The 27,330-nt window shown below is 38.8% G+C and overlaps 1 protein-coding gene across 1 annotated transcript in view; it reads right to left on the reverse strand.

Annotated features, from left to right (window-relative positions):
• The window catches only part of kuz (zinc-dependent metalloprotease kuz), a 60,637-nt gene that overhangs the window by 13,092 nt on the left and 20,215 nt on the right, over positions 1-27,330 (reverse strand). The window contains exons 3-5 of the mRNA XM_028170055.2: positions 25,443-25,509; positions 11,741-11,932; positions 263-458 (exon numbers count right to left, since the gene is read on the reverse strand). Coding sequence (XP_028025856.2) covers positions 263-458; positions 11,741-11,932; positions 25,443-25,509 — 455 coding nt within the window. The remainder of the gene's footprint in view (positions 1-262; positions 459-11,740; positions 11,933-25,442; positions 25,510-27,330) is intronic.

Consider the following 27,330-nt stretch of genomic DNA (forward strand, 5'->3'; position numbering starts at 1 on the left):
CATAGACACATCTACGACGTAAATGCGCCACCCACCTTGAGATATAAGTTCTAAGGTCTCAGTATAGTTACAACGGCTGCCCACCCTTCAAACCGAAACGCATTACTGCTTTACGGCAGAAATAGGCGGGGTGTTGGTGCCTACCTGCGCGAACTCACAAGAGGTCCTACTACCAGTAAGTACGCAAAATTTGCGGCTTTAATTTTGTTAACACAAAAACAGTGAAGCTATAATTTTTTGTATAGATATAATATTTTTATACCTTGGCATATCATCTCTTAAGCTATTGGGATGAGGCGAGGGCGAGCCGGAGGTGTGAGTGTGTGGTGGAGTTGCGACAGTAGGTGTGGACTGTGAAGATGCCGGCGACGTGGGAGATTCATCGTCAACTCCAGAGTTCTGAATGCGTTCCATCCATTGGACCACTTCATCGGTTATACCGCATCCGCCGACGTGACCTAGAATATTTATGTCGATAAATAATATAAGCAAACTGACAAATATGGCAATTAAAAAATAATGTACATATCCAGTATTGAAACTAGATTATGTTTTTAGGGATCCGTGAACAATTACAAAAATACGGAACTCATGCAATTTTGTCATTTACTATATATTCTCCGGTTCGTAATTTCAATTCGTATGTAATAAACAGTTTGCTCGATTACTATTGGCATTCTATCGTACATACAAATCACATACTAAAGCCCCATTTTTAATGCTTCCCAGAGCAGATGGGCCCACGAGCCGCCTAGTTACCCTTAGCCGCATTCATGACATCAGCAAAGCCAGCCAGCAAAGAAAACCAGCCTGCTATCTACCGCTGATTTTCAAACCTCATTTCGTATGGACATGTCACAGGAGGAATTAATTCGTGTGGTGAATAGTAATCCAAAATAATCTTTCGAAACGTAATAAGATTGAAGGCAGTTGTTGTGGTTATAATAAATGAGCTCTGTTCCATTGGCCGGTAGATTAGTGGCTAAACCTTACAAATTATATTGTATATGGTAGTTTTGGATATGTGGAATATCTTCTATGCACGCTGCTTATGTTTAAACAGTAAAAATATTATTAAATGTATTAGTTTCTTCAAACGTGAACGCTCCAACCAACTACGGAACCCTTCGCGCTTATTTCTCCGAAACGGGCTTGCTGCTTTTTTCTTAATTCCCTTTAAGAAGCGTTGGCACTGTTTAGGATCGTTCGAAAGGCGTGTCGATGAGAGAAAATCTCTTCAAACAAGGAATTACTGTACGACCGTGTCATATTACAATAGCAAATAGACACGGCACCGTACGTACGTACGTGTCTCGACTACAACAAGACGAATTACCGAGATTTATAATCCGGATCAGTTCGTGGCGTTCGAGCGAAGAAATTAATTCCACGTATCGCTTCTGTTAAAACGTACAATAAAATGTATAATAATAATAATAATAACTGTATAATAATAATAATAATAATAATAATAATATCCAGCTGGGTTAAGGGCCTAATACAGAAAGCAGTTATCCTCGATACTGCACGCATTGTGAGGACGTTTCTCACTCTGGAGTCCTAACCACTGGTGGCTTGTGTCGTAGACACCGCCATCAGCGGCAATCTATTTTTATATAGTGTTTTTTAAAAATTGTATTTTTAATATCTTTTTAAAAAATATTATGTAATTAATAAGATTTTAAATAAATATAAATAAATAATAATAATAATAATAAACAAAACATTTATTATGAGCATCCCTTTTTCGAATAAATTATACAAGGTTTGAAAATAGTCTCTGAAGTGTAATCAGGATGATATTTTAAATTATTCATGATAAATTACAAGTTTGCGGCACGAGTTACTGACTGGGGGAGGTTCGAAAGAAAAACACAACACGATCCTATCCGTGAGCGTTTCAATGTAAATACACAAAGGCTGACGACACAAGCTCTTTGCTATACGGCTGTGATGTGATTTATCAAGCTAGTTCCGTTAGATATATAACTCGAATATACATTAATCTGTATTTGTTTGTTTTTATACGTCTTTCATTCCTGTAATCGAAATCGATGTAATACAGATTGAATTATTGAAGTGGGCGTGGTTTGATTACCCTTGTAAATACGGAGGCTAGTACGAAGTGCGTAAACGAAACCTTTGGTTTGTTTAATGAGAAATTCAATGCATCGTGCTATTAAATTTTACAACATAAATTACTATCCATTGCTTTTGTGAAAACCGCAGTCCCTATCGAATGCATCGTGCGACAATAATGTTCAAATACCACAAGTGTGTAAATAATATTTTAATAACGCAAATAAATAAAAAATATATATAAAATGAGTGCGAAGAGTTTCTCAATACCGTTGAATTTTTTATGTTTGTTACCCCAAAACTGCTTCATTAATCACACTGCATTAGGAAAATTATTATTTTTTGAAGAATCGATTCAGTAGTTAGGTTTTTAAATCAATATAACCGGATAAAATATATCGTTCTAGTTGAACGCGAGTTTGTACATTTTTTTTATCATATTGTCGACCTTTTTTCAAGCGCCATTTTTAATTCACGAATAAGCATATCGAAAATAAAAATATTCGTGAAATTTTGTTTTATGCTAGGCCAGGTCTTACTTAGACTACGCTTGTAGGCGTGTTCTCCATTCAAGAACCTTTATACTCTAATAGATCCACAGCGGAAGTATGCAACCAATGTTTCCGTGGCTCTGCATTATTCCCCATAGTTGGACATCTTTGCTGACCGAATGTACTGGTATGTAGCTATTACTGGGACACGAGTTTAAATTGTTTGTTGCATTGTTTAAAGAATTTTCACGTCCTTACGAATCCATCAGATCCAATAACCCTTGCATTATACACCTTCAACTCTTAACACTAGGAGCCGGCCTAGGGAACCCTGTAACCATTCTCATTGAACTCGGCAAAGATTCGTCGTGCAATCCAACCCATGCATTAGCAAGCTGAGTTTCTTGCCGGATCTTCTCCGCGGGTCGCGATTCCGATCCGGTAGTAGATTCATTCGCGAAGCAGCTGCTCTCGAGTTGTTAGGTCTCCTTCGGAGGCGCTCGGGCAGCTGTTAACTAATCCCACCACTCCTGGCTGAGCCTTTGCTCGCCCACCTGTCCTGGTGAAACTGAAAAGGCCTCAGGGCCACCAGTAATCCTTCAATTATAAAAAAAAAAACAAGAATTTTAAACAATAAATATTAATAAAAAAGTTTTAACAGTGCATTATCTCCAGAGGTTTGATGTTAAAAAAAAGGACTAAATTGGGTATTTCGTTTTAGTCCTAGGTATGTCGCATAAGCGCGTATTGGCATTTTGCATCCGGCGAGTTGAATTTTAACGAAGCACCGTGGTCGGGGAGGCTAGACGGTCTGATCACGGAAATTACCGCCCCCCGGGTGCACAGAGCTCAGTGCATTAATTCTTAGTACACATTTTTTTTCAACTCACATTATCTTTTCATCAATGCAGTTGCGATGCAAACAAATAAAAACCGTGAGTTGATAATAGCATCAAAAAAGGTAAAAGAAAAACAATAACTTACATTGATTAAAGCACTTACATAACTGTGTTTATAATTGCGATTGTTTACGAAACACGTGTGTTTTGATTAATGAACGGAAAATTAATTAAGGTCGCATTGATTGGAATCACTAACATTACCATCGTTATCGAGCACTAATTCTAATCTTAATAATTCTATATGACCGTTAAAGTACTCACATCAGAAATTACGTATTACGGAATTCAAGTAACCAGTAAACATAGTGACACGTGACCAGTCATGAACCACGGACCCAACTTTATGATGTAGGCATATTTTAAGTCGTCGTGGCCTAAAGGATAAGACGTCCGGTGCATTCGTGTTCAAGCGATGCACCGGTGTTCGAATCGGAGGCGGGTACCAATTTTTCTAATGAAATACGTACTCAAAAAATGTTCACGATTAGCTTCCACGGTGAAGGAATAACATCGTGTAATAAAATCAAACCCGCAAAATTATAATTTGCGTAATTACTGGTGGTAGGGCCTCTTGTGAGTCCGCGCGGGTGGGTACCACCACCCTGCCTATTTCTGCCGTGAAGCAGTAATGCGTTTCGGCTTGAAGGGTTGGGCAGCCGTTGTAACTATACTTGAGACCTTAGAACTTATATCTCAAGATGGGTGGCGCATTTACGTTGTAGATGTCTATGGGCTCCAGTAACCACTTAACACCAGGTGGGCTGTGAGCTCGTCCACACATCTAAGCAATAAAAAAAAGGCAGGCCGATTTCATTGCCTTTCCTCAGTCAGCTAGTTCGATTGTAGGGACTTCAAACCGACACGTGGGATCGGACGGAATTGAACCGAAATTAAACTTAACAACGCTACAATAGCGCTCGTTTATTGAAAGTCCCTTCAGGTAAACTTAGTTAAATGCGAAGGGATAGGGCCGGGAAAGTGAACGACAAGTTTTAACAAGGGCCCGTGAAGCATCGTTTTAATTACTGGCCCTACATCGCCCTTCCCACTCATAATGCTACTGAAAGCGTTACTTTAATATCGAAGTTGCTTCATCTATTTAAATATTGTTCGAGCGGAAAATGAATGAACAATTTCGATTTTTTTTAAATACATATATAAATAATAACTCGAGATTTAAACGCAATGGACCAATCTCGTCCTTAAATAACAGCGAATTTTTTTTGGAACTTTACAGATGTAAGTAAGGAAAGAATATCATAACAAAAACTCTTATTCAGCTATTTGAATGGAGTAAACTTACTGGTGGTAGGACCTCTTGTGAGTCCGCACGGGTAGGTACCACCACCCTGCTTATTTCTACCGTGAAGCAGTAATGCGTTTCGGTTTGAAGGGTGGGGCAGCCGCTGTAACTATACTGAGAACTTACAACTTATATCTCAAGGTGGGTGGCGCATTTACATTGTAGATGTCTATGGGCTCCAGTAACCACTTAACACCAGGTGGGCTGTGAGCTCGTCCAACCATCTAAGCAATAAAAAAAAGTTCAATTAAAACATCGAGCCGTTGATGTTGATACCGAATAAAACGCATCTTTTATTCCAAAGATAAAAGTCGCGTATTAAGCGAAATGTCGCTTGAATCAACCCTAGCCTTTCACCCCTCGATATAAACAGCACGTCTAAACTAAATTAATGTTACTAAAATTCGTTCAATGTGAAGTTTAATAAAAAAATATCATCATTATGTACAGACGAAAATGAATTGGTTCATTACGTTTCAATCTCGAATTCGTATCGAATTGAATAAATTACGGTGTATATAATGATAGAACATAATTCGAGAAATAAATTCGAGCTATTGATAATAACAGAAAAGAAAAAAAATTACGATACAGCACACAATTTTGTAATGCAAATGTTTTTTCTGCAATACGCGACACCCTTATCCGGAGGGGACAACATTCAAATATTACTTCGAGAGTAGGGGGGTGTATACGAATGAGCACTTGGCTGCAGACTGTTCGTTTTACAAAGGACGTATAGATGTAATCGGGGATGAGGTATCACAATGCAGACGCTCCACTAGGAAAGCAATGCGTAACAAGATCGTTTTGTTTACATGTATTTCGAACCAACTCATCGGATGTCTCAAGTGATCGATAAATCGTGTCTTTTTTCATCATCTTACACAAGATTGTGAAATTTCGGATGTCCTCGGAAGGACTGAAATGAGATTGTACACAACATCAGCTGTTTATGTAACAAGACGGGAAACTCGGGAATTGTAGATAATTATATTAAACGTGCCCCGCTTACAACCAAATATCCGATATTATTCGGTGTATATTCTTCACATCGTAAATAAAGTATTTAGAACTGAAATCATTCGATCCACTTTAGGAGATATTGCCAAGCTTACACAAACAAATCAATGCCTATAGAAGCATTTAATGTGATATAGTTTGTTTTTAGAACACCCCCTTTCTGTAGCTGACATGTAATCCTGTTTCCTTCTTTATGACAAAAAAAAGGCTTTTTATTTAGACGATTGTAGTCTTTCATATTTAAATAAAAGCTCCACGGGGAGCGGGTATCGAGGAGCACCCCCTCGGTGCTGCTGTTCAATAACTCGTAATGAAAAAAAAAGTAGCTACAAGCGCGACCCTTCCTGTTTATTCAATACCTACGCATTTATTTCCCGATCGAATGTAATTTTCACAAAGGAAAGAACACGTTGAAATGCTCCGCGCTATAGAGATTCCGTATAACACAATTGTAGTCAGTATGTAGTTTTCTTTTTATATTATTATATTATAGTAGTAACTATACTTGAGACCTTTTAGAACTTATGTCTTAAGGTGGGTGGCGCATTTACGCCGTAGATGTCTATGGGCTCCAGTAACCACTTAATATCAAGTGGGCTGTGAGCTCGTCCACCCATCTAAGCAATAAAAAAAAAAAGAAAATAAACGTCGTGTGAGATATTCCAAATTAACCATTTTAACGATCCAAAATATAATATCTTTTTTTTTTTTTTTTGGTCAGGAGGAAATCGCCGGACTTCCGCCCTCCACTGGGGATAGAGGGCAGAGCATGTCAGAGTCGAACTGACTAAAACCTCCTGTCGCTCAACAACCAACGTCCAAACCTCGCATGAGACAGAACTCATGAAGAGGAAAAGGGGGGAAAATGAAGCGTTTAGTGCGGAGCGTGGGTCGAGGATAACCGGCCTTCCATCACCCGGATGCTCTTGCGTAAAACGCGTGCAGAGCAGCTTGCACGTCATCTTCTTAGGCCCCCCTCGCCGGTCCCCAGACCGACATGTGAGGGGGGACCGGAAACACTTAGAGGGCCAGGGCTTGGGCGAGATCCGCCTCCCTGGCCCCCGCTCGACGGCGGTGGGCCTGTGCGTCTCTCAAGCGCCCCGCCGCCTCCTTCTGCGAGATGGTGCACTCGCAGAAGTCGAGCATCGCCTTCCACGACTCGTCGTCGCTGAGCATCGATGCCACAACACTCGGCAACGACAAGTCGTTTCCTATTTTTGCGACGAGGACACGGCGCCACCCCTCCCATGCGGGGCAGGCGACGAGCGTATGCTCTGCCGTGTCCAAGTCGCAATCACAATGGTGGCACTCTGCCGTCGGCTCGGCTCTGATCCGGTGCAGGAACTCAACCAACCATGCCCAGTGAACACCTGCGTGAGCTAGCCCGTCACTGATAGTCAGCGGCGAGCGCCTCCGCTTCCAGAACCCAAGGCGGCGTCCCAGCCAGTACACACGCCGCCTCAAAGGAGATGGTGCGATAACCACGGATGACCCTGACCGCGATGGTGCGTTGCGGCCGTTGCAGCAGCTTCGCCACCCCCGCGGCCAGGGACTGGCCCCACACAGGCGCCCCGTATAGGGCCACTGATCGCACCACCCCCGTATAGAGACGGCGCGTCACCTGGTCAGGCCCCCCGACGTTGGGCAGAAGCCGGCTTAACGCACCGGCCACCCCCAACATTCGAGGGAACAAGTGCTGAAAGTGAGCACGGAAGGTCCAACGACTGTCCAGAATGAGGCCGAGGTACTTCAACTGCACCCCGACCCCAATACGGACGCCTCCAACCACGATATGGGCATCGACAGGTGGCACTCTCCGGGGCCTGTGGAACCACATGGCCTCGAATTTACTGAGCGCCACGTCGAGGCCCAATCTCCTGATTTTGCCGACGACATGCGCCACCCCAGCGGTAGCAAGACGGGCAGACTCAGCAAAACTCCCCCCCCGGGCCACGACCAACGTGTCATCTGCGTAACAGATTACGCTTAGGCCCGGGAGGAGGGCACCCCTCAGTACCCAGTCATACCCGATATTCCACCCCTGTGAAACACCGCGCACGACCGGGAACCAGTGCACGATCCCACCGTGTCCGGTACACGTGACCGATCTGTCCTCCAAGTAGGAACCCACCAGCCGGCGAAGGTAAGGGGGCACTCCGTGTCGTTCTAGCGCCCCCCCTATCACGGACCAGGGCAGGGTGTTAAACGCATTGGCGATGTCGAGAGACACCGCCAAAGCCACCCCACCCCTGGAGACGGCCTCCTCCCAGAGGGCCCGCACGCGAAGGATCGCGTCTACCGTTGAGCGGCCCTCTTGGAAGCCATACTGCTCCGCCGACAGATCGGGTCCCACCCTGATCAGATGCTGGATGATGCGGGCCGCCAGAATGCGTTCCAGCAGCTTGCCCACCTCATCCAGCAACACTATGGGACGGTACCCGGCGGCAGTATCCGCCGGGCGCCCCTCTTTTCTTAACAGCACGAGTCTGCCCGTCCTCCACGATGAAGGAAACCAGTTGTAATATCTAGGATCTATCTATTCTAGTATCTATTCCAGGATCATTGAATGAGGATTTGAAACATACAAGAAAAACAATCCAGGTTGATATTTATTGATAAACTAAAGTAAAAAGTTTGTGAAGTTATGTCAAAGTGAAGGTAGGAAAATCTAAAAATCAAATTAGCCAACACCAAGCCCCTTGTTGTTGGCTGTTTCACCTTTAAATTTCAAAAGAAAAAAACATTGTAAAAAAAAGCACTGTATTTATTTAAGGTTCAGTAGCGGTGCATATTCAAATGAATCATCGTTCGTAGGAACATTGGAAATTGCATCTACAACAGGGTTGAATACGACAAAAATGCAAACTCGGCGGGCGGAGCGATGTTGTTGACGCTCAATTACCATACCGGTGCGGCCTACGGACGAATGAATATGTAACGCGAATTTCGGGCTGGCTCGGCGACAATGCGAATCGAATTGTATTTTAGGTCAACGTTCGTTAAATCTTATCTTATACCTTTAAACGAGCAATTTTTGTATATACTTAGTCTGGCCATAAATACTGTTACCATTAAAAATAAACAAAATACATATTACATTTGAATTTGGAATCTGTCATTTTTATATAATTGCTCATTGAGTTTTCTCATTTTGGCGCCAATACATTGTACAATATTTTGCGATATTAAAATGGAGTGGGGTGATAAAGAGAACCGAATCGCTGTGATTGCATTACACAAAGTAGGTATGGAGAAAAATGCAGTTTTTTAAACTCTCCATACGCTTGGTATTAGTAAAATGTTTGTGTACCGGGCTATTAATAGGTGCAATGAGACCTCCTCTGTTTGTGACAGAAAAAGATCTGGCCGTCCACGTAGTGTTCGTACGAAAAAGGTAGTCAAAGCAGTAAGGGAAATAATTCGAAGAAATCCTGTCCGAAAGCAAAAGATTTTATCTCGGGAGATGAAGATAGCACCTAGAACCATGTCAGGTATTTCAAAAGATAACTTAGGACTTGCAGCCTATAAGAGACGTACTGGTCATTTCTTAACTGATAATTTAAAAGATAATAGGGTGGTAAAATCGAAACAACTACTGAAGCGGTACGCAAAGGGAGGTCATAGAAATTTTTTGTTTACGGATGAGAAATTTTTTACAATTGAGCAACATTTTAACAAACAAAATAACCGTATTTATACTCAAAGCTTTAAGGAAGCTTCCCAATTAGTCGACAGAGTGCATTATCCGACTTCAGTGATGGTTTGGTGGGGTATTAGCTATGAAAGAGTGACTGAGCCATACTTTTGTGAAAAAAGTATCAAAACATTAGTGAAGCCCCTTAATAACACCATGTTTAATAATCAAGAACGGTCCTTCCAGCAAGACTCGGCGCCAGGTCATAAAGCTCTGTCTACGCAGTCTTGGTTGGAAACGAACGTTTCGGACTTCATCAGCGCTGAAGACTGGCCGTCGTCTAGTCCCGATCTTAATCCGCTGGATTATGATTTATGGTCAGTTTTAGAGAGTACGGCTTGCTCTAAACGCCATGATAATTTGGAGTCCCTAAAACAATCCGTACGATTGGCAGTGAAAATTTTTCACATGGAAAGAGTGCGTGCTTCTATTGATAACTGGCCTCAACGTTTAAAGGACGGTATTGCAGCCAATGGAGACCACTTCGAATAAGCTTTTTATACTTTAAATTGTTTTATATTTATGTATTAAACTAACACACTGTAAAAGTAATAAATGTTATTTGCAATAGATTTTTTTAAATTTTTAATTGTAACAGTATTTATGGCCAGACTAAGTATATATAATCTGAATCCCAGAAACGGCTCTAACGATTTTTATAAAATTTAGTATACACGGGATTTCGGGGGCGATAAATCGATCTAGTTACGATTTATTTTCAGAAAATGTTGTTTTAGTCGTGTTTTCAATAATCAACTTTATCGATAATCAACTTTATGACTCTTCCCGACATCTATTGGCGAATAATAATACTATTTATTATAATTGAGAGCAACTAACTTAAAGCCTTAAAGACACAATAACACTAAAGCTATTTCAGCAGATGGCGTGGTTAAGACACCCGAAAAGCACAATTTATAAAAAAAAACCGAGCAAGGCTCGGTCTTCGTATTAGACATTATTGAAGTGTACGAAGTTGGTTGCTAAACAAATATTCGATTCAAGAGGATCGAATGCAGATTACAAACTCCTAATCCGCTATAAATTAGTGTAAAGTTTTCGACGCACACACGGTGTTGCAATCAAGCGGTGACAAGCACACGGAGTGAACCGGATTAAAGTTTGTTAAACGAGATGTTGCATTTGCAATCCATTTGCTGCGCGACTGCCGGTGGTGAAACTTGTACACGGATCGAATTCCCTTTTGCAAGTTCCATTCGGGTCAGAACTACGTCTAATGTAAATTTTAATGGTTAATCTTGTAGCGTAGATAGTTTCGGATAACATGCGCCATTATTGGATTTATCGCAAATTGTTACAATGAGATTAATATGGATTTCACACGAATCGATATGAATTCAAAGCTGATTCATAATTTCATGTTACCAATCGAGTTCACTCCAAAATCAAGTCCTATATCCTTTTTTTATTAAAGAAGAAATATATATTTTTGAAGACTATCACATATAGTTAGCATCCACTCCTGAATTCTTAACTTTTAGACGACTTGATTACCACTCCTGAATCAGTCTTAATTGTACAGTCAGAGCGTATTCATTCATATTCGTTTTCAACCTTTATTTAACAACATATGATGAATTTCGTTCTATAATCTTAGTATATGAAACTGTTTTTAGCACTCCAAGGTATGCATATTTGTTCTATTGATTAAATTAATCAGAATAAATCATAAATTAAATAAGCGGGCTCCGACAACAAGATAGCATCAAGTAGACTAAGCTCGTCCACGTGTCTACGGAAATTCATTCTCATGTTGCTCTTAGTTTTGGCAATTTTTTTTTTGACTGGCCGCCTGCCTAATGTCAACCCCACTTGGGAATGCTTTTGTTGACCTTGGGCTTAGGTTGTGTTGGCTTTAGTGCGGCTATGATTCTTAGTCACCTTCTACGACACCCATGAGCTAAGTTTGGGTTGGGGGTATTCTTAGGCGCCCACCACGCAAAACGAACAAATAATGTTTATTTGAAAAGTAACAAAGCCACAGCCACGTGTCTATGGAAAACAATATTAAAATACTACATGGTTTATTTAGTTTGATTTAACGTTAATATCGTATAAATAACAATGAAATATATCCGATGTATTAAATTTTTCACTAAGAATATTAAAACTATACTTGCATATTCATACCAAAATATGTTTCATCTCGTCAGATGAAACAGTATACTCCTATTCTAACCTACCTGGCGTACACGTGCAATATTAATTTAATAGTATTTCCACTCACCGTGCCTTTTGTTAGCAAACGGATCAATGACGTCACTGTCTTTGTAAATAACGGAGTGGCCTCGTGTCTTCGTGTTGTTAGGTGGGAAGTATCTTCTTGCGTGTTCCACGTAGTAAGAGCCGTCTTTGGCGATTATCTTCCCCTCGAAGACACCTTCCGTCACCGATCCGAAAACAGCCGAGTCTGGGTCGCCTAAAAAAAAAACAAGGAAATAACATAATTTTAACTTGAGTAGTTACTGTAAGAATATTTTACATTTAAAGTTTGTTTAATTTAATTTCGTCAAAGTAATCAAGATTTGAAGATAATTTCCCTGATGTTGGGTTGCCGTTGCTTTTTCGGGCACCCTGTATAATATATGTATAAATTGAATATTATTATTATATTATATAATATGTACGACGTTGTATGTTATGTGTGTGCATCATAGATGATGTATACTGTGTGTGTGTTTATATATGTATATATATATTTCTTTTCCTCAAAAAGAATGCACTTTCAACAAGACTTTCTACACCACTTTTGGTTGTCTGGTAGATAATGCCTTAAGCATTAAGTCCACCCTTCCACCCTTGTGCATAAAGTTGAATCAATATGTAAATAAATAATTTATCTATGAATCCATTTCTTGATTGATGTCATATCTAGTAGTAAGTCAGAAAGCTTCCATGGTATGCAAGCAACAATTGTATCAAGCATCATCACAATGAGCAGAAGGGTTCAGGAACGAATGTAGTACAAACATATAATGAAATATATTTCTCTATAACAAAAACAACAAATAAAATATAAACTTTCAATCCTAATTAAGGTCTTAGGGATAAAATTCGGAAAACACCGATACACGCCTACACATTTATTTCTAATCCGAAGCAGGTATATGAAATTCTTTCCTTTGTACAACCAATTTTACCCCCTTAGGGTTGAAATAAGAGGTGAACCAAAAATCCTTAGTATCCACTAAGAAAGGATTATATTAAGCATCGAGCTTACAACATAAAAGAGATCAAATGCTAATATTTCAAGTTTCAAGCACCAGGGGATTAAGCTCTGCTTTGTCGAATCGGTCAGAATAAGTAGCCTATATTTAAAATATATTATATATTTACCTATATTGAAATGTGAAGATACCTGATGGAACTCGCTCTTGGATATCAGTTAAACATAAGCTCGTCTATTTTAGTGTTCATAAATACTCAATGCTGTTTCAAATGTACACGGGACAAAGTTTTTCTGCATTACAAACTGTAAGTGCGTTTGTTATATGAATAGATAAAACACATCCGCGATTTAAATCCGGAACCGACGGAGTTCGCCCGATACCACACTCAATTTATTATATTCATATCAATCAAATGACAACTATACTAATGTAGCTATGGAATAAAATAGTGTACCATTAGTATTGTATTAGCTTACTGGTGGTAGGAACTCTTGTGAGTCCGCACGGGTAGGTACCACCACCCTGCCTATTTCAGCCGTGAAGCAGTAATGCGTTTTGGTTTTAAGCGTGGGGCAGCCGTTGTAACTATACTTGAGACCTTAGAACTTATATCTCAAGGTGGGTGGCGCATTGACGTCCTAGATGTCTATGGGCTCCAGTAACTACCATGTAACCTCTAAGCAATAAAAACTTATGGCCACCGCCTGTTAATATGTACAACTGTAGGCTTCGAGAGATTCAAACCAACAAAAATAATGTTTCCACCCGTTCGAACGAAGGGACAGGTTGACTCCAAGTCGAGACGATCCAAAACCATCTTATCGAGAGTAAAAAGCTTGAGGGGCTCCTTCCCGTGTTCCGATTTGAAGAGTGAGAAAAACGTTATCCAGTACATTTTCAAACTTTGACCTCATGCCTCAAAGTTTACCTAGCGATGTCTATAGACAACGGTAAACACTTAAAACCAGGCCATTTTTTTCATTTTTACATTGCACGAGTGCGTAACTAGATTGATTTTTAACCAGTAAATTTTACTAGTGTTCGACCAATGATGATATTGACCACAATTACTGATGATTCCCGATCCTGCGGACAGAATGGAAAGCAGTCGGCGTCGCCCAAAACACGTCATCTCGGATCCTCCCGATCCACTAACGGTGCTTCTAGGTACTTCAAGCACCGGTCACCGTTCTCGTCGAACCCGTCGCTTGCGACGAAGGGCTCGACGAGTAAATTAACTCTCAGACACAACCTACTGAGTTTCTCACCGGATCTTCTCAGTGGGTCGCGATTCCGACCCGGTAGTAGATTCTGCGAAGCACGACTCCTGCTAGGGTTCGTGTTAGCATCGTCGTCAGGTTAGAGCCCCGTGAGCTCACCTACTAGTTACGGTTACGCTGGAATAGCCGCTCCAGGGTACCAGCTTAGGTAGGAAAAAAAAAAACTGATGATAACTCAAAATTTAGATAAACTTTGTTTTTTATTTTATTTAGTCTTTAACTTCCTATGTCCAATTTTTATTATTGACAACATTAAAGCTCGTCAACTGTTACCAAACAAAAAAGTAAAACGATCAACATACAGAGAAAACTGTAGTTAGCTGTTTTGTCTGTTTACGTGTAGATTTCCGTGAAGTTTGTTACCAAGTAAAACTTTTTATTATCATCATAGTTTCCAGAGATATCCTAATATCTTTTATTTTAACACAAGTTTCTTATAGGTATTTGGTATACGAAATACCGCAAACAAATTGTCGCATAAAGCCAATTCCGAAACTGCGAAAACAAACATATTTTCTTATATTCTCGGTTTTCACTGGAATCACGCTATTTACATTTCTGAGATGAACGCGCGGCCGGTTTGAACTGTAATTACATTTATTGGATTTCGATATTAACGACCCATATTCGTGACGTTGTAGGTACGATGATTACGTTATTCGAGGAATACTAACCGAAACGGACAATTTCAATTTGGGTTGATCGGGTTTTCGAAGCTGTTTGCGATGGATCCGACCGAGACTGCTTGGGTTATCCCTGTAACGGACTGGTAGGCAGAAGATTCATTATTCTTGTTTTTTTTTCTTTTACACAATTAAACAATAATAATTAAACTTATGCAATTGTCGTTTAGTATAGTCAATTTTTATGTTTTTTTATTTTATTTTTATTAACCAAAATACGCACCCACGCAGCGCAGTAAGATATTTTCAATGCCCTTCTTAAAGAAATCATTTGCATGGGAGCCAACAAACTCTTCAAAGGGATTTTGTAGGCAAGGGAGTTTACCTCGCGGTATTAAATTTTTCCATGCCAATAAGTTCAAACTTTGAGAAAAGTAGAAGTCTGTCGGTAGAAGGTCTGGTGAGTACGATGGATGACGTAACAACTCTTGTAGCTGGCTTAGAGACCATTTCTCGTGTCGTGTGCGGTGAGAGTTGTCATGTATGAGCAGCGGTGAAGAGCGATTAACCAAGGTTGGTCGGCGATTCGTGGGTTTGTCACACACACTTCATACATATCCGCAGTAATACTAGTACCATTCGTTTGGTAAGAGAAACTTGATGAATTATACCGGCAGTAGACCACCAGAGAGAGGCCAAAACTTTTTAAAGGGTAAGTTTTCGTATGGGGCGTTGCGTAAGTGCTGAACCGGGGTCTGACCAACACGATGAACGCTTACGATTGTTAAAAAGAACTCATTTTTCATGGCAAGTGACAATGCGGTTCTATGTACCTTTCTTTTGTGTCTATTAAGCGACGCTAGCAACGCCTTAACGCGTTACACTTATCAAGTTTATACGTTATCAAATTTGACGAAACGAACCAATATTGATTTGATGCTAACTCAGCGGTAGATTGAGTATTGTCAGTTTTTTTTTTTATTGCCTTTGTAGACAGACGAGCATACGGCCCACCTGATGGTGAGTGGTTACCGTTGCCCATGGACTTCAGCAATGCCCAGGGCAGAGCCAAGCCGCTGCCTACCGCTTAATACTCTCCACAAGCCTCGTTTGAAGAAGGACATGTCATAGCGCTCGGGAAACACCGTGGAGGGGAGCTCATTCCATAGCCGGATGGTACGTGGCAAAAAAGATCTCTGGAAACACACTGTGGATGACCGCAGTGGCTCCAGGTAGTATGGATGAACTCTACTCCGGTGGCGGGCGGTGCGATGGTAAAAACGAGACGTTGGTACCATCTCGAACAATTCCTCAGAGCACTCCCCATGGAACATGCGGTACAAAATACAGAGGGAACCGAAGTCCCTCCGCAGACCCAGAGGTTTCAAGGATCGTCTTTAAATAGTCGTTGTTGACTTTGATTAAGGACCAGAGAGTTCCTTATTTAAATAAAAATGTCCATACCGGAAGCTTTCAAACCATAACGATCGAACGATAATCGTGCGTTCTTTTGTAGTGTTCACTCCATATGCGTTAATAACGTTGTTAGCAGTTTGTGTGGAATTGTTGCCGCGACGGAACATGTGTTCTATAATTACACGTGCTTTTATCATAATAATATCCATATTTATGAAAGATACTAATGGAGTGAAAATAAAACACTAGTCAGTAAACAAATGACTGATTTTGAGAAAATAATTCATAATCTTTAAAAAAAAATACAATTTATTGCCAGGTTAAATTACGTTTCAAACAGCCATTTTTGTATAAGGGCAACTTCATACGTAAACCCCTATTTATTATATTTATGAGGAAGGAATAAATTTTGAATTAAGTAGAAACAAATACACACGGTATTATTAAAAAGAAAGCAAGTAGAATTGGTTTATTATGTAATAAAATAATCGAGTTAATTTTCCATTAAAATACTATAAGGATTATAAGCGTTATTACAACAATTTTTTTTTTCTGTTAACTCAAACGTTCACCGAGGAAATATACAATATTTACCTTAATATCGTAAAATGATAATGATCCTATTGTAATTATTGTCATTAATTTTTTTATGACAATTATTCATAATAAATTTTCATAGATACATGCATAAGTATGTACCTTAGTTAAATATATATAGCAGATAGTATTTGTGCCGTTTCAAATCAATTAATATTACGATTCATTAATTCCATCGTTTTTATCCCATAAATAATATTAACATTTTAATAGGTGAATTAACACCTCTAGAACATCAATACACACCACAGCCGTAATTTTAAAATCAACAATATTTTAATTACATGTTAAATTTACATATGAATATAATAATTACGACTCCTGACAGAAAAAAAAATGTTTGCCGTGATATTACATATTTACCGTCACAGTGGTGCAAAGCTTCACAAAAAAAATCTAGAGTAAAATCTTTTACAAAGCAGACATGAAAGACTAGATATTTATCAGCAACACAGAGAATACAGTAGTGTAGACTACTGTAGATCCTTCTCTTTAACTTTCCGATTCTGTGCCCGACACTACGTTGAATACAAACAAAGATAAATACGAATGCGAACAACGTGAAAAGAACTCTTTGTAACGTACAAAATCCTCCTGAATTTATTAGCAACAGAGAATATTTAATTTGGCTAAAACTTGCTTTAGCGTTAACAAAGCACAAACTAAGTCAATATGAATATTAACGATTTTGTAATAAAGAACTTTTTTAAATTAAAAGGGATGATCAGTTTTATAATAGTGGTATACGATTATAAAAGTATGGTTTTGGTTTGACATTCGTCATCGAAGCGAGATGTATTTTAATATGTAATATTTATGTTTTAACAGTATTTTTTATAATTTTTTTTATTGCTTAGATAGATGGACGAGTTCACATCCCACCTGGTGTTAAGTGGTTACTGGAGCCCATAGACATCTACAACGTAAATGCGCCACCCACCTCGAGATATAAGTTCTAAGGTCTCAGTATGTTATAACGGCTACACCACCCTTCGAACCGAAACGCATTACTGCTTCACGGCGGAAATAGGCGGGGTGGTGGTACCTACCCGTGCGGACTCCCAAGAGGTCCTACCACCAGTGATTACGCAAATTATAATTTTGCGGGTTTGATTTTTATTGCACGATGTTATTCCTTCTCCATGGAAGTCAATCGTGAACATTTGTTGAGTACGTATTTCATTAGAAAAATTGGTACCCTTTTTTTTTTCTTCCCTACCTATGCTGATAGCCTTGAGAGGCTATTTCAGCTTCGCCCTAACGTTTGTAGGTGAGCTCGCGGGGCTCAACCGGAGTGTTGCTAACACTGACCCTAGCAAGAGCAGTGCTTCGCAGAATCTACCACCGGATCGGAAACGCGACCCACTGAGAAGATCCGGCGAGAAACTCAGTGGGCTGTGTCTATGGGTTAGTTCGCTCGTCGAGCCCTTCGTCGCAAGCGACGGGTTCGACGAGGACGGTGACCGATGCTTGTGGTGCCTAAAAGCACCGTTAATGGATCAGGAGGATCCGTAATGACGTGCTTTGGGCGACGTCGACGGTTTACCATTCGGTCTACTGGGTCGGGTATGTAATTTCCAGCGGCTACGATGAGATGGTTCTCATGTCGTGCCGCCTTCTCAAAATGGCGCAGCGATGCCGACTGTAGATACTTACTAAATGAGTCGAGCTCCAGGTCATCGTGGAGATCCACGTTCCTAAGGAACCAAGGCGCTCCGACGGCTATCCTGCAGAAAATTGGTACCCACCTGCGGGATTCGAACACCGGTGCATCGCTACATACGAATGCATCGGACGTCTTAACCTTTAGGCCACGACGACTTCAAAAAATATCATCAAATTCGGTCGAATAGTTGTTGTGTAATGTTCCAGCGAATAAACATACTAACAAACAATATTTAACAATGGTGATTTGGGATCTGGTTGAAAAAATTCACACTTAACTATTATATTTCACAAATATCTAAAATTTATCAACACCGACATACACAATATATAATAATACTGAACATTAGTTATTTTATTCTCACTGAAACTGATGACTCACTGCTAGACCATTAAGTATATGTATAGATTAACAGTTAGCGTTGGTGGAACGATAACGTTCAACGTATGGATATTATGTTTCAAAATTCCTTGTATCTTGTAGTATAATATATTTATTATTATAATAAATGTGAATGGAGAATATTATGTTTTGAAAACATTTTATACATACATTATGCATTTATTCTTTACCTCATATCCAATTTAAAGGTGCGTAGGGTATTTTATTAGTTTAGGGGACATAATAACAAGGCAACAGAATTTAATTGTGTTAGCGTGTTGCGAATGCGTTATTAACTTATTACAGAAGTGAATAAATAACGTGGCTGGGTATTTTAAGTTATGATATGAGTCACATTGACCATTGGGGATAAAAATAAGATAAAGATTTTCATTCAATTTGTTGACCTAGTTACTTTATTATTATTCACACTGTAGTTAGGATAATCAGTATTTCCGAGAAAATTGAGACTTCCACCTCGAACCTTAAGTTGAGCGGAGACCTTCGTCTGTATGGGTTTTGAAGTAGTCGTGACCTAAAGAATAAGAGGCCCAGTGCATTCGTATCAAGTAATGGGGCCATGTCGATGCTCAAATCCCGCAGGCAGATATCAACTTTTCCAAGATAACAATAGCGGATGCTTATGAACGACTTTTACGGTAAAGATACACTCGTCTTTTCGTGCCCAGTCTGGTCACGCATTGGATTGCGAACTATTCCTTCCACTTTGCTAAAAATCACCAATTTAAAGGAATAATATCGCGTCAAAATCATACCAGCCCCAAAATTCTAAATTTGCGTAGTTAGTTACGGTAGGGCGTATTCAAAGCCTGCACAGCCACCGCTTTCCTACCTATTTCTGCCGCGCAGTAGTCGTCACGGTGCGGTTTGCCGGGTGGGATTAGTCGTTATACAACAACACAACTGAAACTTTGAGCTCATGTGTCAGGGTGGGTGGCGGCATTCATCTTGTGATGTCCTTTTAATAGTCACTCAATACCAGGGCCTCAGCTCGTTCTGATAACTACGTAATAGAAAGTTCTAAAAAACAGTAGAATGACAGTAGGCCAGGAATCGGTAACCTGGTACTTGCGAGCCACATGCGATTCTGACTCCTCGACTACGGGTATTCTGTGAAATGTTTAGTCCGGGCATGGAATATTACTTATTATCTTGTCTTGTAAGAAACAAAGAAATATTTTTGAAACACATGGATATGAAAATATATATTATGTTAAAAAATGGCTCTTTGAATAAATTTCAGTTGTGTGTTATCTATATTGTTTCTTTTGATTTCAAAAGTTGCGGCCGTTGCGGACCACTGCAGTAGATAATCATGTTATTTCATAAAATGTCCGGGTCTGGTCTTCCCCGAAACACACATTACATATTTACAACCTCCGTTATATATTGGAATATAGACGACCAATACAGGTTCCGTTCTTCTAGATTTATCAAGATTAAGACAATAACAATGAGGAATTGTTCGAGATGATACCAACGTCTCGTTTTTACCATCGCACCGCCCGCCACCGGAGTAGAGTTCATCCATACTACCTGGAGCCACTGCGGTCATCCACAGTGCGTTTCCAGAGATCTTTTTTGCCACGTACCATCCGGCTATGGAATGAGCTCCCCTCCACGGTGTTTCCCGAGCGCTATGACATGTCCTTCTTCAAACGAGGCTTGTGGATAGTATTAAGCGGTAGGCAGCGGCTTGGCTCTGCCCTTGGCATTGCTGAAGTCCATGGGCGACGGTAACCACTCACCATCAGGTGGGCCGTATGCTCGTCTGCCTACAAAGGCAATAAAAAAAAAAAAAAAGTAAACAACCAAAACAGTTACCATTTATGAAAACAAAAATGGTATAATCATATGTGGTATATTCTAAACGAGTATATTAATAGCTGAGCTAGCTCAACCAAATAACTACGACATATTACGTAGATTTCAGTTCAAGCGTTTCGTTACTGTTGCGGCTGGGAGCCAGGTGTGCCTATCAAATTGATTACACGCTCAATCGAGATGCGAGCATACACGTGGATACTATAATTAAACTGGACATGCTGTTTCAATTCAAAACCGTGTTTTGCTAACACACATTGAAATGGACTTGTTAGACATTTCTAGTCTTCAAAGTTCATGTGTAAATGTACTTTTAAAATGTTCAAATAAATTTTACAGGTCTCCCTATAATTGAACTCAATGATCGGGATAATAGAACCGTTTTTACGGGTGATAGGACCTCATGTGAGTCCGCACAGGTAGGTACCACCACCCCGCCTATTTTTGCTGTGAAGCAGTAATGCGTTCCGGCTTGAAGGGTGGGGCAGCCGTTGTAACTATACTGAGACCTTAGAACTTATATCTCAAGGTGAGTGGCGTATTTGCGTTGTAAATGTCTATGGGCTCCAGTAACCACTTAATACCAGGTGGGCTGTGAGCTCGTCCACCCTTCTAAGCAATAAAAAAAATAAAAAAAAATCCGTTGAATTTTGTTATTTTAATGATATGTAATTATAAAAAAATATTAACTTAACTAGTACAAACTTGTATTATACGCGATCGATTCATTAGATTGCCTTAATCTTATAACAGCTGTTTAAGGAGCCAGGTGTAACGACCGAACGATTATACATTCAATTAATCCAAGTATGGTATGTACACTGATAATGTCGTAGCTGTGTAAATAATATTTCAAACAGCACTAAAAGTATCCATTGAAATTCTCGTCAAAAATGTTTTACATCGTATAGCTCACCCTTTACAATTTCTAATGCTATGATGACAATAGCATTTATTACCGTGGACACCTTTGTAAAGATCGTTAGTGCAGCGAATTGTGAGCGTAAGGATACGAGACGATTTAGATACCTTGGACATGAGACTGACTGCACTTGGACTGAAAGTAATGATCGTTAACGGTTTTATTCTATCAGTTTTTTGGGAACTGTTATCAAGCATTTTCTTCGATCATCATTAAGGCGACAAGTCACCGACTTAAAAACTTTTTTACTTAATTGACAATGGATTAAATGGTTTTTATAAGTTATCTATGGTAAGTAAAAAAAGTTTTAACCTGTGCTATTTTTTATGAAAACAGTAAGTATGTTAAATGTGAAATGTAATAGCGTCAATAACATAATATTGATAATTAATTAAGGATAGCAGATTCGTCTCCATATATTTATGTATATATTCATAGGTAAATGTTGGAAATTAAAATTACCTACAAAAAACCGTTTTTTTATACAGAAGTAACAAATCTATAGATTTAGAGGCAATAAATAAATAAAATAAATAAATAAAATAAATAAATATTTACTAACGATCACGCCACGTTAACTGGTCCTGTGATAAGTTCGTAAAGAACTTGTGTTACAGGTACCAGATAACGGAAATAAATGTAAGATTTTTATTATACACATACATATATTTAATATACATCCATAACCCTGGAAAAGACATTTATATTTATCATACAAATATCTTCCCTTAGCGGGATTCGAACCCGCGACCTTATGTAGTGACCATGTCACTTACCACTACACCAGACGGCCGTTTGACGGCAATGACGAAGAGATGATGTCACAGCACCAAATTTAGTGAATTAAGGAAAAATGTTTTGCACAAACGGCGCCCACGTCCGTTATGCTGCTTTGAAAATGAGTAATTTCTGATAGGGCTAATTAACAGGAATTCAATGTATTAAATTTATATTTTGGGTATGATTTAGTTATTTTTTCTGTTAACCGGGCTTCTTAGTATGCTGGCGAATTACATAGTTTGTATCCATAATGAAATAAACCTCAATAAAATTTAAATGAAACAGTTTTATTTTACTGTTTCATTACGAGACCTTTTTCTATTAAATAATAAAAAAAAACAATGAGAAACTCGCTGTCCCGACATTATCCCATCCTAATTAGCAAAAAACATCACAAAACAAAGTCATATACGTATCGTACATTTTCGGAGAGTTTAAAATGATTTAAGCCATGTAAATTACGAAGGTTCGGTCGGTAAACAGTGAAGAGACGCGCTATATTTTCCGCGAGTACCGCAAACCCTCTCTCGGAATGTTTTCAGGAAATTTTAACAGCGTTTCGTCGAAATACTCTCGTAGTCTTTTCACGGAATCAACGGGGCCGCCTGGATTTTTTTTCGAGAATGATTACATTATTTCGGTTTGCCTGAAAAATCATTTCAAATTCGACTTGCATTTTAATGTTTGAAACAAAACAAACAACGATTGCGGTGTAGAACGTTTCTAATTATTTAAATGATTTTTGACTAATTACATAGTTAGTAGGACATTTATTTTACGTTAATATAAGAAAAATGTTTCGTTCTATTTCAAGTTATTTTAATATAGGGAGATATGTATTTATCTGTGTTCGATTTTCATCCTATGTTTTTTAAAATGTAAATTTCTAATAAATAATTTGCTATTAAGTGAACCTTTTGCAACTTAAAATCCCTAATAAATTGTAAGTCTATGACAGAAATAATTGAGAACTCTGGTTTTGTTTCAAAAAGCGTTTATAAAGGGAATTCCGTTTTTGAATTCCGACCGCATATTTAAATGTTTAAGTTACGAAAAGGGCGGATATTTATTTTTAGAAGAAACGAGTACTTCGTTGGAATATTTTTTTTTAGGTAAGCAGCCTACGTCACTTTCTGACTGATGTTCTGTGGTTATCTGAGACGATAAACAGCACGAAATAATCGTCATTTTTAGACATGAAGTCAAAGTTTGAACTAATAGTATCTATGGCCCTTATGACGGAGAATGCTCACCATCGTTCATGTCATGCATGCAACAGATCGGCGTACTAAAGATATAATATACTAGCGACCCGCCCTCGCTTCGCTTCGGAAACATTAAAACACACATGAAACAAAAAAAATAAATAAAAAAAAGTAGCCTATGTTCATCAGGGACAATGTCGGCTTCTAATGGAAAAAGAATTTTTCAAATCGGTCCAGTAGTTTTGGAGCCTATTCGAAACAAACAAACAAACAAATCTTTCCTATTTATAATATTAGTAGGTATAGATGTGAACTATATCTGCAACGTGTGTTTCAACGAACGAGAACATTTTTTTATATTTTTTTATTGCTTATATTAGTGGACGAGGTCACAGCCCACCTGGTGCTAAGTGGTTACTGGAGCCCATAGACTTCTACAATGTGAATGCGGCACCCACCTTGAGATATAAGTTCTAAGGTCTCAGTATAGTTACAACGGCTGCCCCACCCTTCAAACCGAAACGCATTACTGCTTCACGGCAGAAATATGCGGGGTGGTGGTACCTATCCGTGCGGACTCATAAGAGGTCCTATCACAAGTTACATACTGTAGAAACAGGCAGAGCGGTGTATACAAAACAAGTATCGGTTTTAATACGCCCTATGACAAATATATACGATAATATTGTATGTTAGAATGATATTAATCGCATTCGTAGGGTTGCCATGCAAAATGCAGGTCGCAACACGACAGTTAAGTGCATCGGAGACCGCAGTAAGTAGGGCGACGAACTACGATCGATGCTACAACGCCCTCCGCACAACTTTATCCATTTACACTGATCCAAACATTCACGATGCTCATAACAACTAGAACCCGAAGACCGGGCTCACCGCGTTTGCACACATCACTATCCCTAGTTGTTTACTAAATGAAATGTTCTGGAACACGCTTTTCTGGTTGGAATTAAATCTAACAACGACTTTTAGTGAACCGTTAGAGACGTGTCTGTAATATATACAGCGATTTTGTTCTACCCCTAGCATTGACGTCATCCCTGTGCAGCGGTAGCTACTTACGATAAGGCGGGTCTTATACTTATGCAAATTTAGTAATTAAAAAAAAAACACTCAAGTGGCTGTTGAACTTGATTAATTGAGTTATTTGAAAATGTTTTTTTAATTACCTAATGTAATTTTTGGCTGGTTATCTATTTACATTTTCTGCGGAAGGTAAGTAATACCGTAGCGGATTCCGGTTCATGAATCTCTACGCTCGTAAGTATTAAAATTTAAGTGGGCGCCGAAAGCTCCCAATTAGACGGGACTTTGACAACCTCCCGCTAGTGATTGCTAAAAGAAATTAACTTTAGTGTTCTCGACGAATTATTAAAGACGTGTGTCGAACTGGGAACATCGAACTAGTGAGTGGCCAGAGCAGTGGGAGGTTAATGTTCGCGTTCGGCTTTTGTTTGATTAAGGAGCAACACAATCGCGGTCGACACACTCCGTACAGGGACTTATTAAATTTACCCTCGGGGCGAGGGCAAACAATGGCGTCTATCTTGCGCGTATAGATAACGTCCGTGTTCTCCGTTCCCAGCACACAATGGACAAAAGTCGGTCCCGAGTTACGGCTGTCAACTCCCCGTACGCCATCTACAAACTTTGTCACTGCTTTTCATAAGTCCGAAGCGTTCAAATTTATTAAATCCTTTACTTTTACGATAAAAACTTTCACGGTCAGTTTTGTTCTGGACATAAACAAAATTATCTAAAATTAAATAGAATAATTATTAATTAATTAAATTATGAAATTAGTTTCCAAACGATTCTTTTACACCTGATGGTTGTCTGGAAGATGTCGCTCTTAGCGATAAGACCGCCAATTGTACATTTTTTTGTATTTAATGTTTCTTATTGTTTCTTTTCTTGGTGTACAATAAAGAATACTCTCTCCATCTCTCTCTAAATACTAATTAAATAATAATTAATTAATAATTATATAGAATAAAATATAATAATTATTTCAAACACAACTCACCGGCAAGTTTTCCGCTGTAAATGTGCGATGAGTCAACTTCGTGTGTTTGTCCTTGTGAGCCTTCCACCTAAAAGCAAATTAAATCATTTTTAAAACGGAACAGAGTTATCTATTATAGACATGGTTCACCTTGTTTTTTACATAAGTAAAACGCAAAAACGCCGGAACACTATACGCAGCCCACTTTGAGGCATGAATCATGATTCGATCTCGAGTCGAATTCTAGAAATAGGTATTTTCATAACAAGCTTGTACCGCTTATTTACACACCGTTTTTAGACGTAATTGTACCCAGTTTTTTTATTAAACGAACCAGGTACCTGTGTGAAGTATATTCATGAAAATTAAAATGGACATTAACTATTATGATTATTAATGTAGTTTCATTCATATTAAGCTAATTGTTATTATCAGGTACACAAAAAATGGACGATATTAAATTTATATTATTTAAACTTTCGAAATTCAGAACCCCAAATTGTAATAAATTCTTAAATGTTGTACTAGATATGTTTGGGATAATTTTTATGATAAGTTTTCATTATAGCATTGATTCCGTACAGACTAAAAAAAAAGAAATAACGCATGAAAAGTAAACAAAACATAACGAGCGACCTTTCAATGTCGAGATTTATTGTAACAGCTTGCTAGCTTATAAACTAATTGATTCATCCAATAAGACGTTACAACCTGTGATAGCAATGCTTTTGTAAAGAAACAATTAATGAACTACTCTTTATATTATTGTTTTCAATTTAAGCATTACATCAAATTAAAGGTATATGGTATGGTATATAAATCCATGGGTATAATATTCGTCAGTATATTTAATGTCTTGTCTGCCTACGTTGCTAATAGAAAGATGACTAATAAAACATTTCATATAATGTACTTACACTGTGTTGTCAACAGAAAATTGAAAGCTATTTGCTCAGACTTCAATTCCATACATAGATAGATAACTATTAATTGAACACAGGTCATTGGTCACACACAGGTCTAAAACATTGTAGAATTCCCCAGAGTCTGCGATTTGCATAATGTGAACACTAGGAACAAACATAGGCTTGCGTTGCCGGCGGCTCGAATTAAGAAAATAAGCAACTCTTTCAGGGGGCTGGGTGTACGTACAGCTTTTCAACAAGATCCCACAAAACGTTCAACTACTACCTGTTCATAGATTTAAGAAAACTGTCAAGGAACGTTTGTGCAACAAGGCATATTATAAAGTTAAGGATTTTTTACTAGAGGGCACCACGTGGGAATGAGGCGTTCGCTCCTGGCCTTTTCATTTTTCATTATTATTATTATTTATTTGAATTGTATTTTTTTGACTTGTTTTTTTGTATACTGTAAATATGTTTTCTTGTTTAAAAAAAAAAGAAAATAGTTGAGAAAATACAAAAAAAAAAAAAAGCCCCCTGAGTTTGTTTCGCCGGTTCTTCTCAGGACTGTGGCTTTTTTTGGAACCGGTGGTAGAGTTAACATTTTCTTTTACATTTTGACATTCAACAAGTGTGTTTTTGATGACATCCAAGTTGAAATAAATGATTTTGAATTTGAATTTGAATTTGAATTTGTCATATAACACCAGTTAATAATAATAAGCAGTAAAGCTTAAAATGACAACAAGAAAGTACAATTATTGGTTTTTTTTTATTGCTTAGATGGGTGGACGAGCTCACAGTCCACCTGGTGTTAAGTGGTTACTGGAGCCCATAGACATCTACGACGTAAATGCGCCACCAACCTTGAGTAATAAGTTCTAAGGTCTCAAGTATAGTTGCAACGGCTGCCCCACCCTTCAAACCGAAACGCATTACTGCTTCACGGCAGAAACAGGCGGGGTGGTGGTACCCGTGTGGACTCACAAGAGGTCCTACCACCA

The sequence above is a fragment of the Bombyx mandarina genome, chromosome 09, assembly GCF_030267445.1.
Source record: "Bombyx mandarina strain Sakado chromosome 09, ASM3026744v2".
Classification (NCBI taxonomy): Eukaryota; Metazoa; Arthropoda; class Insecta; order Lepidoptera; family Bombycidae; genus Bombyx; species Bombyx mandarina.